Below are 17,672 nucleotides of genomic sequence, written 5' to 3'. Positions count from 1 at the left end.
AAAGCAGGCTGCCCACCCGGATTTTGGAAATTCGCAAGTATAGGCTTGAAGCCTGGGCCAGTGGCCAGCAGAGAGTAGATGGAGATGTCGTGATGACATGTTCACTATCCAGGTGGAAGGCTGGGGTTTGGGGGGCTGGCTGCAGGGCCCCACATTCCAGTCCGCTGAGCCAGGCAGCTGCTTGTATTCCTTAGGAGCAGCCGCCTGAGCTTCTGGTCAGAGGACTGTTTTGAAGTGATGGCAGGTAAGAGAAGTGAAGTAGATATCTAACTACAATACTGCATTTTTTTTTTGAAAGCTAGTGAATCATTGGGGGTTCCACGCATAGTTTTGGACATCTGGTTGTGGCAGTAAGTTAGGTTGTGTTGCTGAACTCTGAGAAATTGATTTGATTTCACAGAAGAACATTATTTGTCTGAGGTTAAATTTAGTAAATACTGCATCTCTTGAGCCCTAGTTTAGTACTTATTTCATGATAGCCTTTAGATTCTAGATCTTTATACCATCTTCAAAACCATATTCCCTCCTGCTCTTGTGCATTTCACTAGCTGAACAGAACCTCAGAATTCTTTAATTTTCACCCCATTGCCCTATTTGTGGAGGTTTTTAGTAGAAGTGGCTGGGCCAAGCAAGCAGGCTGTGATACTCATGAGGTTGAATGCTTTGAAAAGCAGCTCAGGACAGATGGTGTGCTTGACTAACTGCCGACCAGAAACTCACGCCGGGATCCAGGGTGGGGGACACCGCGTTGCCTGTGCCATCTAATTCCTGAATCTCCTAGAGCACAGAGGAGGCTTCAGGTTAACTGTTCTTCAGTCAACTGTCTCTTTTTGGTTTCAGCTAGTGACACCTGAGCTGCTCAAGGCGGGAAGAATTCAGAGCAGTGGAGGCCCTGCGGGATCTGGAGAAAGGAGGTGACCTTGGAACCAGTAATGAGCCATCCTGACTACCGGCTGAACCTCCGGCCCCTGGGGACCCCCAGAGGTAGCAAATGGAAAATGGAGTTTACTCTAGCAACTGGAAATAAAACTGGAATGGAGGCACAGAGCAGGTCTTAGGACTAAAGAGGGACTATAATTCTTTTGGTGACCTCGTAAATATTCTCCTGCAGGTTATTTACTTTAGAATTATGTGGTTTCTTATTATCTTAATATATTGTTATATTGAGCACAGCTGTTTAATTTCCTCTAGAAAAGTGATGATCTTTTAGTAATTCATGTTTTTAAAAGTTTGTGTCTATAAACAGCAAAGCATACTGAGCCCATCACTTGTGTTCTGTTCCATGTATATTGTGGTGCTGATTTAAAATTCATGTCTCATCTGTGTACATTTTATTCATGTTTTCTTACCCAGTTTTCCTTTTTATGACTATTTGAAATCATCAGGGGATTTTATTCTTTTTTTGGTCTTTAATCTTTTTTTTAAAAAAGGTAAAATATCCCCAGTTTTAAAAATACAGAGATATTTGAGGAAAAAGTTGATTGCTGCCTCATGTTTCTAGGTGTGTCCTCTTTGCTTGGCCCACATGGTGTTGGTGCTTCGCCAGGTGACAAAAAGTCAAAGAGCAAGACCACACGAGGGAAGAAAAAGAGCATATTTGAAACCTACATGTCCAAGGAGGATGTTTCAGAAGGCCTGAAGAGAGGAACACTTATCCAGGTGCTTAAAATATATACTAGAAGGCTCTTCCTTGAATATATGGAATCAGAAGTAATCAATTATTCATGAAACTATTTTTCTGTGCTGTGTGCATGAAAGAAACGATGCCATCACAGGCTCAGGGCTTTCCACTTCTTGGACCTCCAGAGCAGCTAGAGGTGAGAAGTATCACAAGACCATCGCAGAGTGCTCTGAGACTTGAGAGGAGGGAGTCATGACTTCCTGTAAGGGCTGTCTGCTGCTGCTGCTGCTAAGTCGCTTCAGTCGTGTCCGACTCTGTGTGACCCCATAGATGGCAGCCCACTAGGCTCCTCTGTCCCTGGGATTCTTCAGGCAAGAACAGTGGAGTGGGTTGCCATTTCCTTCTCCAATGCATGAAAGTGAAAAGTGAAAGTGAAGTCGCCCAGTCATGCCTGACTCTAGGAGTGCTTTATTGGAAGGGGTATATTAGAGCCAGGCTGTGGATTGGTGCAGTTAAGTGAAGAGAAGGAGCTTCTCTTGGGACCAGTGTGAGCTCCTAAGAGAGAAGTGGGATTATAGGGTGTGGCTGTAAGATACGTTGTAGGTCAGTTTGCCTGGAGCATGTGGATGCTGACTATAGAGAATTAAGGTCGAAAAGGAAACAGTAAACAGCAGCAGACAATATTTGTTGAGAGCTTTATAGTTTGCTAGATATTTTTACAAGCTAGTTCAGCAGTTTGGCTCGGCAAACGTTGGAGTATCCACTGTGAGCCACGAGCCGTTGTATAGGAGCATCCCACATAGGTGCTTCTGAGATGAAGGTGGGTGAGGCTGCCTTTCCGTACGTTGAGCCTGTGGCCCCGTTGTGCAGCAGACATTTTTGTGGACAGATGATTTGAAGATAAAGGGTAAGTGCTCAGATAACAGTGTGACCAGGGCGTATGGGAGAATGTTCAGGGAAACCGGGAAACTAGGAGGTGACCCCTGCGGTGAATAGTGAAGGATGACTGTATTAAATGAGTGATGCCTGTGGGGGAGGGAGCTAAGGAGAGGGCGTGGCACTAATGAAGACAGGAACTGTGAAACAGTACGGAGCGGGACAGCTCGGGTCTTTTCAAGTGTGAAATCTGAGGCAGGTAGTCGGTAATGAGATGAACAGGGAGGCAAGGCCACATATTCTTTGAATTAAGTCTGTTTTATATAATTCTTAGGTTAGTATACAAACATTGCCATGTGTTACTTGGCTCACTTGAAGATGTTGACTGTGTTCCATTTTCTCTCATTCTGAGTGTCTGGCTTCTCTATTTGTATTTGGGGCTGGAGATCCAGCCAATTAATAGATACTCTCATCTTCTTGTCCTTTTTTTAATCACTTTTTGTATTTACCTGTGGGTCCAGTACATACGCTTAATATAGACTTTGAATGAAAAATTATTTTTAACAAATTAGTTGCTCTTTATGATTTCAGAGGTAGCATTGGTGGGTTTTTTTTTTTTAAAGCACCCCCTGGTTTCTTTGATAAGGCCTCTCAGGAAAGTTAAAGCTTTAGCTGGACATTTGTTCATTCATCAATCCATTTCTTTGCTGTTTATCGTTCAGCGCACACACTGCACTCCGTTCCCCTGCAAGTGTCTTGGCCCTCGTCTTGTTCCATGTATGAGGACCTGTTGTGCTTTTACCAGTCTTATCTCCTGCCCTTCTCTTCCAGGTACGCCCTGCTCCATTCACTCTGATCTTCGAAACGTCCCCAATAAAAACTCTGCTCTTTGATTGCTCTGTGACTCTGTACACGCTGTTCCTGATGCTGGGAATGCTCTCTCTCACTATCTTGATATAATCATGCTTGACCTTACCTAAATGTTACCCGCTTTGTGAAGCTTCACTTAATTCTCCAACCAGAATTGATCATTATCACTTTTCCTGAAGCCAACCTTTTTGTTTACCCTTTATTCTAAACTTATTATCATTTCTTGGCATTTGAGTTTCCTCAGATTGTTCACTTCCCTGTGGTCAGGGTCATGTCTTATTCCCACAGATTGGCCCAATGACTGGCATTTGATCGATGCTTAATACATTTATATCGAATGAATATTTATTTACTGACTGAATAAAGGATCAAGGTAATGTCTTGGAAGAAGAGTGAGTGGACCCTCAGTTGTTATGACTTGGAGGAAAAATCGTTTATAAAATCCATAGAGATAGGCTGATGGAAATATTCTGCAATGGTGCTATTTTAGCTCCCTTATATTAGTTTTTGCTATTGAAACAACTGTTTGCTAATATTAAAACAAAAAGCTGATCAATATAACAACTCTGGTTCCCAGGAGTTTGTAAGTGATTCCTCCTGGCCTGTGACATCATGGGACTCTGCAGCCAGAGTATCCCCCCAACAGATGAGAGCAGTTGTTCTCTGCAGATGGGAAAGGAATGGGTTCCAGATATGAGGTCACCTTGTGAAATATACAACACTGTAAATAAGGGTTTCATAGGCAGAGAAACAGTCCATCTGTGCAGGCCCTGATTGCTAAGGTAAAAAAGCTAGTCAAGGAAAGATATTTGAATGCTGTGGCATTCAAATCTTAATGCTACATCTTAATTAGATGTAAGTGTTTGTTAACTTTTGTATGCAGACTTAAGTATATTGTGACATCCTTTGTCTTTTCCCCATCTAAAGAAAATTTTATTGAAAGACAGATATTTTTTAATAGGAGTGGAATAATTATTTTATTTTCAGTGCTTTCAGTGTTGTTTTGTCATGTGTGGTGAAGAGAAGTCCACAGTGACCAAAGAAATCTCTTTCCTGTGTTCGAACTGACTGGCAACAACAATGGTCATGTACATGGAGTTTTGAAATTTTTTTTTGGAAAATGAGTTTTCGTGTTGAAAAACATATGTCCTTTTTCTCTCCATAGGTACCGTATTGGGAAGTTATTATGGGAGGTATTGGGGAAAATGAGAGTCTGGGATAGAGCGGCCTGGAAGGAGTTCAGGTTTGGGGTGATGACCAAAGTGACATGGGTATAAAGATGGTAAAATTGGTTTGTTTCATATTCCTAGGTGGTTGTTTGGCAAAAGATGGTTCAGGCTGAGCCCCAATAGCTGCCTGAGGCATGAAGTCAAGTTTCTCCTAGGCTAAAATGTTGGTGTAAAGTTGTTATTGGACCCTGAAAGAAATCCTTGTCCAGGAAGACAGGACAGGATGTCCTGTCTCTAGGACATTCACCATTTATTAAGAGGGAAAATCAGCCAGAGAACATTTAGATGTGAGTTAAAGAGAAGAATAGTGGGTTATAGTGGACTGCCCAGTCATTTAGAAGGAACAGATGACATTCATGACATGAATACTGGTGGGGTGGGAGAAGTTCAACTCTGCAGACATGAATTAATAAGCTTTAACAAGTGTTTCTTGACCACCTACTAAGTGCCAAGCATATACCAGTGAGCAAGACAGGCAATTCTCTGGGGGAGACAGGCAAAAACAACTGAAGAAATAAAGAGAAAATTACAGTCTGTGTGCTTATAAGAAAGCAAGAATAATGAGAGAGAATAACTATGGGGTGCCACTCTACATAGGGAGATTAGGCCTCTTTGAGGAGGTGACTTGAGTTGAGATCTGAAGGGTGAGATTGAACCAGACATTTGGAGAACTAGGAAAAGAACATTATAGGCAGTGATATAAGTCAGTAGAAGAATGGCAAGTGGTGATTGTGAAAACTGATAAACATCTTTTACTATTGTGATTATGTAACTAATACTTAATACCATTGTATCATGATTGGTCAACAGAAAATATAATAGAACTCTATATCACCAAAACTGCCATTTAATAGAAAAAACCTGTAATCATTTTTAAAACTCCAGATGCATATCAGAATTATCTTGGAAGTTTTTGAAAGATACAGATGTGCAGGTATTGCTTTGTTTTCACTAGAGCTCCAGATATGTTTCTTATGAGCAGCCATGTTAAAAACAAGTGGACTATATGATGATCTTTTACTTTTATCAGTTTGTTTCACTTTTTCTATTTCATATTCAGTGCTCCTATTTCATTTAGTTTATGTTTTCCAATTTCTCTGTCTGTTAATTTTTTTTTTTTTTTGGTCTTCTTTCTCAAGACTTTATCAGGTTTAATACAAAAGCTTTTGTATAGCATATACATATAAATAATATGTATACTATATATATTTTAGAAAACTTAATCAGTTTTTGCCTAACCGAAAAAATTATGACATTTCGATTCTGTTTGTTTGACTTAGTATGAATAGAATGCTAGATTTCTAATTAAAACAAAAAGATATGCAACAAGCAACAAAGGTTTACTGTATAGCATAGGGAATGATAGTCAATATCTTGTAATAACCTATAAAGGAAAATAATTTCAAAAATAATATATGTACATATGTATAACTGAATCACCTTGCTGTGTACTTGAAACATTGTAAGTCAACTATACATCGGTAAAATATATATATTAAATTAAAAAAATGAACCTATACAAGGGAACAGATTGGAAAGTGGAAACAAACCTAATCTTGAGCTGTCATTTTATACCTCACTTGAAGCCACGTAACCTTGGATTTTTTAAACACATAAATCAATAAATGCCTCTATTCTTTTTTTTTTTTTTTAAAGAATGGCAAGTGGAAAAAGGCCTAGTATTTTTGAGGACTTAGAAGAAGGCCTGTTGAATATACTGAGCAAAGGGGATTATGTTGGGAATGAATGGGAGAGTTAGGCAGCTGCCAGTCCGTGTAGGTTCTCTAGGCTGTGTTGGAGGGTTGGATTTTGTTTAAAGAACTGATGGGGAGTCATGGAAGAGTAATAAGCAGGGGAAGGACATGGTCTATTTTATGCTTTTAAAACAACTCTCTGGCAATTGTGAGATGAATAGAGTAGAAGCTGGAAGACAACGTAAAAGGCTATCACTCTAAACCAAGCAAGAAAATATGGCGATATGAACATGGGTGGTGGCAGTGAAGTCGGAGAGAAGTGGGTGGACGTGAAGCTAGTGCTGGCATGACCTGTTGACGAGTGAATTGTGGAGGGTGAGGCAAAGGGAGTCATAATGGATGACTCCACAGTGTTTGAGTTGAGCTGGTGGATGGATGATGATGCCATTCACCAAAATAGGGCAGACTGAGGTTTGGAACTGGTACTGGTTTTTTGGGAAAAGGAACAGATGGCGCAAACGAGTGAAGAGGGGTCTGGTGGTGGCTGTGGCAAATGGAGAGGAAGTCTGCAGTAGTTAAGACCAAGGACTCTAGAACCAGACTGCTTGGGCTTGAATGTGGTGTGCAAGTGGGCACCTCTCAGTTCAGTTCAGTCACTCAGTCATGTCCCACTCTTTGCAACCCCATGAATTGCAGCACACCAGGCTTCCCTGTCCTTCACCAGCTCCCAGAGCTTGCTCAAACTCATGTCCATCAAGTCGGTGATGCCATCCAACCATCTCATCCTTTGTCATCCCCTTCTCTTCCTGCCTTCCATCTTTTCCAGCATCAGGGTCTTTTTCAATGAGTCAGTTCTTAACATCAGGTGGCCAAAGTATTGGAGCTTCAGCATCAGTCCTTCCAATGTATATTCAGAGTTGATTTCCATTAGGATTGACTGGTTTGATCTCCTTGCAGTCCAAGGGACTCTCAAGAGTCTTCTCCAACACCACAGTTCAAAAGCATTAATTCTTCAGCACTCACCTTTCTTTATGGCCCAACTCTCACATCCATACATGACTACAGGAAAAAACCATAGCTTTGACTAGATGGACCTTTGTTGGCAAAGTAATGTCTCTGCTTTTTAATATGCTGTCTAGGTTGATCATAGCTTTTCTTTCAAGGAGTAAACACCTTTTAATTTTATGGCTGCAGTGATTTTGGAGCCCTCCCCACTTCCCCGCAAAAATAATCACTGTTTCAGTTGTTTTCCCATCTATTTGCCATGAAGTGATGGGACCAGATGCCAGGATCTTAGTTTTCTGAGGCACGTCTCAGTGCCTCCATTTTCTCATTTTATAAAAAGAGGGTAATGGTACCTACCTCATAGGGTTGTTTTGAAGGTTAAATTAGTTGATAGACATAAAGCGCTTAAAACTGTGTGACATGTAATAAGCCAGTATAAGTGTTATTTGCGATTGTTTTCATTGCTGTAAGAGAAGCATCTCTTATTCAACTCAGGTGGTTGCTGCCATGTGGCTGATTTTTCATGAAAATCTGGAAATACATATTTATGTGTGAAATTCCTCAGTTTTGAGCATTTTCAAACATCCTGTAAGCCACATAAAACATGTTTGTGATTGCCAAGTTAGACTCATTAGCCCAGCTATATGGTATTTTTCTACAATAATGTTCAGCTCCTTGGATGTAGGCATGGACACTCAGGCAGGTAGTTGGAGACAACCGAGAGTGAGGTTTCATTAGTAGTTGACTACAAGAGGAGGAGGACCCTTGGCTCAGGGTTTGCAGGGATGATAGATAATGACAAGCCATGGGAACTCTGTAGCTGAGGAAGGAAATAAACATAGTGAGGGGAAGAGAGTGAGCTAAGAGGCAGAGTATTAGTAAATCAGGGATCTGACCAGAAGGTTTGAAGATGACAGCACCAAGGAGCTGGAGCAGGAGCCAGTGAATGAACTGCTAAGGATTCTGGGGATCTGGAGAGAGACTGGGCAAAAAATGGATACTCTTAAAGTTGCAGTGGGGAAGCCAGAGGGGAAAGTTTTTCTTCTCTGGTCCTTGAGCTGTATGGGATAGGAGAGAAAAGCGGCTCCCTCTGAGAGGACTTGAAGGGAAGTGTTTCCATGGTTTCCATGGAGGCCAGGAGGCACCAGAGCCTTAAGCAAAGAGATGGAGGTTGTAGGAGCCACATGTCCCAGGCCTAGGAGAGGGTTTAGGGGGAAATAAGGGGTGAGGGTTTGGGGCAAATTAGGCGATGGTCATAAAAAGGTGGAAAAGGAAATCCTAGACTTACGTAGGCAGTGAGTAAGACAAGGCATCTGCTAGACATCTCTTTCAGTTACAAGGCCGTTTCTTGACATGCTTTGCTGACAGCGTCTTCTGTCAGGCTGTGGGGATGACTGAGGCCCTCTCTGGACTCTGCCAGAGATTCTTCTTTCTTGGTGTGGTCACTCACATGGCGTTATGTTCCTGAGGTGCAGTTCGTAAAGTCTGCTCCAGTCAAATTGCAAATGCTTTTCTTAAAACAGGCTTCTCTCCCTCCTTGTACACTTTTATGTATCAGGAAGTTTGGGATAGACAATCAAGAATAGAATCTTGGGACTTCCCTGGTGGTCCAGTGACTAGGACTTCGAGGTCCCAGTGCAGAGGGGCCTGGGTTCGATCCCTGGTTGGAAACTGGATCCCGTATGCTGCAACTAAAGATCCTGTGTGCCACAACTAAGACCCAGCACAACCAAATAAACAAACACTTTAAACAAAGAATAGAATCTTTTAGGTCCCTATAATATTTGTTCTTTTAAATAGAGTTGAGATATTTTATAATAACTGTTAATGGAGTATATAACCTTTAAAAATTGTAAATCACTGTGTTGTACACCTGTAACTTATACAATGTTGCACATCAACTATATCTCAATAAAAAAATCACACACACACAAAATCAGGCCAAGATACAGCCCTGAGCAAACCTGTTTCTTTCGCCTGAACCCAGTCATGGCATCTCTGAGTGCTCTATACTTAAAGGAACTTTCAAAGCAGAAGGTATTCTTAGCTCTATGCTTCTTCATGTACTAACCATTCACTGGGAAAAAAAAAAAAAAAAAGAAACTTCGGTCAGAAAATGAATTTTAAAAAATCAATGAGTTTACTTTTATTTATTTGGAGTGTTTATTTCCCCTCACTAGACTGTAAGCTCTGAGGGGAGAGACTCTCTTTCCATTGTGTCCTCATCACCTAGCAAAGTGCCTGGGATACTAGCTGTCAGGAAATAAGGAAATATTTGTTGAGTGAGTGGATAAATGTAATAAGCTTTTTCCTCCCTCCCCCAACAAGAAACAGCTGTCCTAAAAGTGAAGTTGTAATGACATTTGTAAGAAGGGACAGGCCTCTGGGGGCTTTCCCTGCCTCACTTTCCAGCCCCCTCTCTCTTACCCTGGATATAGCATGGTGGTAGAAAAGTATTTGTTCTGTTGATCACTCTTTTTAAAAATACATATATTTAAAATTTTTTTCATTTATTTATTTTTGGCTGCACTGGATCTTTGTTGCTGTGTACGGGCTTTCTTTAGCTGTAGTGCGTGGACTTCGCGTGGTGGTGGCTTCTCTTGCTGCAGAGCACAGACTCTACAGCACTCAGTCTTCAGTGGTTGCAGCACGGGCTCAGTGGTTGCAGCTCTTGGGCTCTAGAGCACTGGCTCAGTACTTGTGGCACACAGGCTTAGTTGCCCCTGGCATGTGGGATCCTCCTGAACCAGGGATTGAACCCGTGTTCCCTGCCTTGGCAGGAGGGACTCTTAACCACTGGGCCACCAGAGAAGTCCCCTCTTAATCAGTCTTGCCTGTATTTCTCTTCTGACTTATCTTCAAATTTTGCTCCTCCATCAAGGACCAAATTGGACACCATCTCTGGAGCCTTGCTTAGTATCCCCAACTGAAAGTAAGCTGTCCCCTCACTTGCAGCTTTCTTCATGTTTTACTCTATAAATAAGGACTGAGCTTGATTCTTGTTCTCTCTTCCACATTGTTTGTCTGAGGATCTTGCATGTAATCAGAATTCAATAAATAATTATTGAATTAAGGACTGAATGAGGGTTTGTGGTAGTCTCTGTGGGATTTAATAGTAGTATAAACTGTTACATGGAAATTTGTAATTTAAACATGGTGTACCAGTGAAAGAAAGAATTACTTTCTGCTTTATTTTATGCCCTCACCTATTTTTTAATTGTGTATCTTTGAGTCTTTCAATATTTTAGGGGAGAAATGTTATTTAAAACACTTTTTCAAGACTCCCTTTGACTCTAACTCTTAGGAAAATAACTGCCTCCATCCATGTGTTCCGGTGGCCTTCCAGTGCAGCTGTAAGTGGGGAGGGTTACAGCTTCCTGCAAGGGCCTAAAATACTGAACTGCTATTGAAGACAGCCCCCACCTGCACCTCTGAGCATAAACAGAAGCAGACCCTGATTTGGTGCTGGAATAACATGAAGTTGAAGGCAGACTGGGTGGCCTGGCTGTTGGAGCCAGGATTCCCATTTACATTAAGAGCTGGTTCTGGACCAATTTGAATTATTGACTCATTCAGCTCTGCACAGGGGCCCAGAGTAAAAAATATATATCCAGTATCTTGAGACTCACTATTCAACTTGGAAGTCAACCTGTATCATTTTGAAAATTGTCACAGAAACAAGCAGTTGTGGGAAGGTCCTGTAAAATTAAAAAAAGGGCATTGTATAGTGATGCCCAATCCCCAGGTAACCTTGTTCTTTACACTTGAAGACTAGCGTATAGGGGCACAGAAAACCCCAATAGCTGCCACTTTCCCATTCCACACCAAGCTCTGTTGCTTCTCACCTCTACCCATTCACTGCAAGGTGCCAGTATGAGCTTTCAGTGTTTGATGGAACTCTGTAGTATAGACATCAATATAAATCATTTTATGCATTTAATGAATAGTTCTCATACATCTAACTTGTTTCCTAGATCGAACTGTTTAATTAATTTTAACTTTTTTATTGAATAATAACATATGTGTGGAAAAATCTTAAGCGTGTAACTAGTTAAATTTTCACAGATTTTATTTTATTTTTTTATTTTAAAGGGTGTTTTGAGAATTAATCCAAAGAAGTTTCATGAAGCCTTCATTCCTTCCCCGGTAAGTTCAATAACTTTATAATAAACCTAATGTCATGTTTAATTTTTTAGATGTGCTATGAAACTGAAATCATATATTCTAACTAAAAAAACAGAGTAGTGAAACAGAATTGAAGATGGGCAAGGATTTGTTTCAAATTTAAATAAACAGATTTTCCTTGGGTTGACAGCCCCTTCTGCCAGTCTTAAAAATCACACTTCAAATGAAAAGGATGGCATTTGTTACTGGCTGCAAGGCTCAGCTGAACCCTCACAGACAGCCACCACTTCTTAAAGGATTTATGGGTGTTTCCACTGGTTTAAGTTTAATCTTTCTTAAACAAATATGCTGTCTACTTTCAATCTACTGCATGAGCTAATCTTCAGATATGTCCAAAAATAATGTGTAATGCTTTTTTTTTTTTTGGTTAGAGTTTCTCACTTCACTTTTCCACAGGTGATAGGACTTGGTACAAGGCTCTTTACTGCTGAGTCTTGATATGCTTTCTTAGTTCGTGACTCATTTGAATACGCTGTCTCTGATTAAGGGAAGTTCACTCTGACATCTAATTAGCAGCAGGTCTCTGGATAAGGCTTGATTGTGCAAAGCTGAAAGAGCAGTATTCTTAAATTCTTGACTTATCTTTTCCAGGATGCCATAAATAGTGTAGCTGTAGAAGTAGATTTTTCACAGTGGAAGAGATTATAGGAGGAAACTTTGGCTTCTATGTGAAAAAATGGAATACATATATTTCGGTTACTACATTTCATTATGAGAAATGATAGGTTTAACGAGCATACAAGTTCAGTGGTGTACTCCATAGGTATTATTGTTGTTGTTTTCAGTAACCGAAGACCTATTCCAAAGCTCAGTTTAGGCATTTTTTCCCTTGCCCGTGTCCAGAAGCTAAGGATTCATGTTTGTATCTGAAGTTTAGGTCTTACCCCTGGGTTAGATAAGCAGTATCCCATGTCACCTTGTGCTCTCGTAGTCATCTTCTGTTCCCATGACAGAACATGGTATGTATGTACTGACCGTGGTACTTAGATGAGAGAATTGAGTGTCAGCTTTGAGGTAGTAGCTTAGCTGTGGGAGCTGTTCCATCATGCAGTGGAAGCAGAGTTACATGGGTATTAGATTTCAGAGTTTGCTCATAAGGTAAATTCACAGTCAAGAATGATAAAAATTACCCATGAAAACTTCTTAGGAATATGCAGTGTTGGAGATGGATTAACCGTCTTTCAGAAATCTAGCATAATCAGCATATTCTCTATATTTGAAAGAAGGATTGTTTCTTTATTGCCACATCAATTGGAGGAGCTCAGTTGTATGAGGGGCCCCAGTGTGTGAAAAATATGGATTTTTAAGCATGAGAATCACACTTGTGCAGTAAGGAATTGGCCCTGAGATGTACCTGGTTTCAAATCACCCATCTCCCTGCATACTGACATTTGCTCTCATTGATTTGAATGATAAGTGAAACTATATACAGCATTTTGAAAACTTCACTGCCTGCTTTCTCTCTCTCCTGAGTACACAGTGTTGAATTCCTGTAAGTTAGTCCCCTGTGAGGCCGGTTCCTAATGAATGTATGGCCTAGGACCAAAGTACAAGTGGAGGCATGAATACCTTATATTAAATACTTAAAAGTTATACACCAGACAAACAAACTGTTAAGTGAAATATGTTCCTTGTCAAATATACCTCCATGTTCTTGAACTTGGGTTCAAACGTAGAGTTCTCAGACTACTTGGAGCTCCACGCTGAAAGGTGGCTCTACGGAGAGGGTCCACCTTCTGGCCTGCCTCTCTTCCATTCCCAATCCTGGCTCCGTGTCCCCTCTTTGCTGCCTTCCTGCCTCCTCCCCCCATTCAGTGAGAGCCCGTGCCCTCTAGGTGAGCATCTCACCCCACATCTCCAAGCTCTCCCCATACCCCTTAGAGATACCCACCTGTTAGCTGCCTGTGGTGTGTGTTTGGGAAGACAGACCTGGGGAAGATGCTCATATATGCCCTGAAGTGGGCTTGGGTCTGATTAAAATTCGTTTGGCCTTGAGAACTCCTTACCTGATGAGGAGGGATGTGGTCAGAAGAGGGCCAGGGCAAGGGTTCTCTGAAGTGTGGGACTACTTAGGTTCCCTTAAGTTAAATTCATGTGATTTAAATTTGCAAGTGTTGTGCTGCCACTGTTTAATCTGGTTTGTTAAAGTTAAGAAGCAAAAGTCATTGATGTTTCAAGAGCTCCAGTTGTTCTACTTGAAATTGTGTTCCTGGCATGTCCTACTTAGAATTTTTTACAAAGTTGTGATATTAAGATTGGCTTATTTCTATACCTCTTTTATTCTCTTATCTGGCTATTGATGGAGTAATAAAATTGTCTCAGAGGGAGGGAAAAAGTGCTGAATGACTCACCTCTAAGTAATTAAGAACCTAGCATAGGGAGCTTAGCTTGGTGCTCTGTGATGACCTGGGGTGGGGGGTGGAGGTTGGGAAAGAGTAGCCCACGAGGGAGGGGATATATGTATACCTATGGCTGGAGAAGGCAATGGCACCCCACTCCAGTACTGGAAAATCCCATGGACGGAGGAGCCTGGTGGGCTGCAGTCCGTGGGGTCGCTGAGAGTCGGACACGACTGAGCGACTTCACTTTCATTTTTCACTTTCATGCATTGATTGGAGAAGGAAATGGCAACCCACTCCAGTGTTCTTGCCTGGAGAATCCCAGGGACGGCAGAGCCTGGTGGGCTGCAGTCTATGGGGTCGCACAGAGTCGGACACGACTGAAGCGACTTAGCAGCAGTTAGCAGCATGGGCAATTCACTTTGTTGTACAGCAGAAACTAACACAACATTGTAAAGCAGTTATACTTAAAAAAAAAAAAGCCCAGTTGTAACTGATTGTAGATAGTCTGGTTTTGGACACTGGAACAATCCTGCATTCCAGTTTTGTGGGTTTTCTGGTCAGTTTCAGGTTTTAGAAGCATTATAGAAAGCAGTTGAAGGAAGAGATAATAGAGGCAATGAATTACATGCCTCTGTAAATCTCATCACTGGTCTAGATTTTTGAGTGTACGTAGCTCATGTCCATGTCAGCTGTGAACTTGTATGAACTGGAAACATGCTCACAGATAGGCTGGGAGGTGGGCTGTGAGATCAGGGCCTGAATATTACCTGCCCCCTGCTTTACCAGGGAGAATAGAGATAGGAATTGATAGGAGATGTGGCTTCTGCTCTGACAACAAGAAACAGAAAGTTTGCTTAATTGTAAAATGAAGGGGTAGACTAAATATTGTCTAATGTTCCTCATAACTTTAAAATTCTGAAACTTTTTGAGAAACAAAGTTAGACTAGATTTGATGAAATTTACTCTTGTTGACTCTGAAAACAGCTGAGAACTTACACAGTGTCACTTTCTGTGTTAAACTTGCTACATATGTCAACAGGAACAGTGAATTGATCGTCAGGTATAAAAAAAAGTACTTTGTTTTGGGAGAATATGTTTTAGGTTTCTTATAATTTCTACTGATAGAAAGTCGATACTCATTTTCTTATGACAAACTCAAGATACATACAGAAGTCACGTCTATCTGTGCCTGCTGGTGTCCTGTTGTTCTCGGTGAAAGTAAGATACAGAATTAGAATAAAATCATGTGTCTTTTTCCAAAAGACCAAGATAAACTGATGTTATTGAGATGCTTTTTTATCCTCTTTGCGGATAAGATAAAGAGAAGAAATAGACCAGATATCAAAACCTGGTTTTTTATTTAAAAAAGCAAAGTTTCAGCTCAGAACTATATTGCAAAAAGTTCTGTACAGCTTTTTTGTGCATCTTATCACCAAGAGGCACTCTTTGTGTATTTGTAGAATTTCTGTTTGACCCAAAGGAAGCTTGTTCTATCGATGCAGGATGTTCTGACCATTATGGCATACTTGGGTTGCTTCCCAACTCCAGCCTCCTATATACTTTGCTAGAATACCCCCAGATCCCTTTGTATTTCCAACAGATTGATCATTAACCACTTCCTCCCCGCCATTCTTTCTGATGGGTAGAGCAAGTCTTATGGCATTCAGATAAAGGACTGAACTCTTTGGCTTTAAAAGAGTAGTTAGAAGAGGTTGACTCAAACTTTAAATTTTGAGCTGCCTGTGAGTATCTTTAAAATAAGAGATTCTGTAATAGATGCAAACTTCTGAATGAATCAAGTGTGAGCTGAGTTGTGATGCAGTCTACTCATAGATCTGGATTGTTTGAGATTCAGCTCAGCTCTTCAAATTGCCGTAGATAAAATAGGTAAGCAACAAGGATTTACTATATAGCACAGGGAATTATTAGAGAAGGAAATGGCAACCCACTCCAGTATTCTTGCCTAGAGAATTCCATGGACAGAGGAGCCTGGCAGGCTACAGTCCATGGGGTCACAAAGAGTCAGACACAACTGAGTGACTAATGTTAAGCTACACTACAGGGAATTATTATATAATCAATATCTTATAATAACCTCTAATGGAATATAATCTCAAAAAATTACTCAATCACTATGCTGGATACCTGAAGCTAACACTACAACTCTACTTCAGTTAAAAAACAAACAAACCATGATTTGCTTTCTCTGCTGCCTTCCTGGGGGGCACGGGTCGGGGGAGGGCAGGGAATATGCCGGCTTCCTTGTAGAGAGCCCAAATCCTGGAGCTCGTTGTTTCCCCTGCCCCTGGTTGGTTTACTTAGGGTATTATATGTTGATTTTCTTCTATCTTCTTTCAAACTGTCTGCTTTTTACCTTTTCCTTTGCTTAAAAAAATTCAGTATAGAAGGGGTTACCATCATGCTTTATTTTATTCAAAACAAAAAAGGATAACTTACTCCTTTCGCATTTGGGTTATGAAAGCATGCAATCCTAGTTTTTTGCTTTACATATTTTTGTTTTTGACCTGCCTATAGAAGATCTGCTCTTATTTGGTGATTTTTTTTAGAATCATGTTAACCTGCTCTTACATGTTTATCACCAATTCTATTAGTTCCAAAGAGAATGACCTTCCTCTAGGTCTGTTTGTGGCTAAATAGCAATACCAGTGTTCCTGTTAAGTCAATGGGCAGATTGTAGAGTCTACAGTTTGTAAGCCAAGGGAGTTATTTTTGATTCCAAGCCTTGGTAAGCTGACTCTTACATTCCTTTCTCCAACCTAGGATGGTGATCGAGACATTTTTATTGATGGCGTTGTTGCTCGTAATAGAGCCTTGAATGGGGATCTGGTGGTCGTGAAGCTGCTTCCAGAGGAGCAGTGGAAGGTGAGTTAAGTTTTCCTCTTAACACTAGAGACTTCTCAGGGCCTTTTGCATTCCATAGTGTGTCAGCGAGACAGCATGAACTGATGCAGTCCCAGACCCGTCAGGCCCTCGTTGCCTCAGAAGCAGGCCACAGAACACTCGGGACGTAGATTCATTGGGTGGGCACACACCTAATGATTTGAGTTCTCCTTGTTCCCTCCCCTGTGATCTGTCTTCCCTCTCACATTCTTTGCCTTGATTTCTGATAATTTTTCAGGTAGAAGAAAAGCTTGCAGGGGACATTCAAACCTGATAACGTGTTATCCAACATTTAATGCTGGGAGAACTGGAAAGGAAGCCACAGGGATGGTGGCAGTCTTCACATGTTCCTGCTGCCTTTCCTGTAAACCCAGGCAGTACATGTCTAGTTCTGTGATGTCCAGTTTGGTGGTTGGGCTTCCCTTGGCAGGCAAAAATAGACTGTGTATTTTTATAAAACAGAGATTTGATAGCAGATGAAAATGTTTTTAATATGAGAATATTCTGGGTTTTAGTTTCTGTCTACGTCTGTCAATTGAAAAGGAAGATTTGCTTTCGTTTTGACTATTGTTTTAAATAAGGGTCAGGCACTAGAATTGTTATGCCCAGAGTCCGAGTCCCCAAAACTGAGAGAATAAGACGTCCACAGCAACGCAAAAGCATACGGTCGGGGCACTCTGGCCAGTTGTCCACGTCAGGAGGAGACCAGGGACAAAAGGGTCCCAGTTGCGGCCGCTGGGTCTGGTCCACTGGCAGGCAAGCTGACCCCTGAGTACCCCGAGTGGTCGGGATGTCAGTCTCGGCTTTTTTACCAATAATGATAGATTTTGCGCCTGGCAGGACGTCCACAGAGCCAGCCACTTGCCCAGCACAATGCCAGGCCTCGGCCTTACGCTGGACTTAACCAGAATTAACACCGGTGTTCAGAGATCTCTTCTCCTACTGAGGA

The 17,672-nt window shown here is 41.3% G+C and overlaps 1 protein-coding gene across 5 annotated transcripts in view; it reads left to right on the top strand.

The window, feature by feature from the left end:
• DIS3L2 (DIS3 like 3'-5' exoribonuclease 2) overlaps nucleotides 1-17,672 on the top strand; it is a 362,916-nt gene that overhangs the window by 51,650 nt on the left and 293,594 nt on the right. For all 5 annotated transcript variants that reach the window (XR_005718935.1, XR_005718936.1, XM_040228111.1 and 2 more), the window contains exons 2-5: nucleotides 841-984; nucleotides 1,502-1,659; nucleotides 11,388-11,441; nucleotides 16,604-16,705. Coding sequence is in view for 3 of the 5 variants with exons in the window: in XM_040228111.1 (XP_040084045.1) it covers nucleotides 933-984; nucleotides 1,502-1,659; nucleotides 11,388-11,441; nucleotides 16,604-16,705 (366 nt within the window). In the remaining 2 variants the exon portion in view is untranslated. The remainder of the gene's footprint in view (nucleotides 1-840; nucleotides 985-1,501; nucleotides 1,660-11,387; nucleotides 11,442-16,603; nucleotides 16,706-17,672) is intronic.

The sequence above is a fragment of the Oryx dammah genome, unplaced genomic scaffold (assembly GCF_014754425.2).
Source record: "Oryx dammah isolate SB20612 unplaced genomic scaffold, SCBI_Odam_1.1 HiC_scaffold_27, whole genome shotgun sequence".
NCBI classification, from domain to species: domain Eukaryota; kingdom Metazoa; phylum Chordata; class Mammalia; order Artiodactyla; family Bovidae; genus Oryx; species Oryx dammah.
This window is presented reverse-complemented; position numbering and strand designations above follow the sequence as displayed.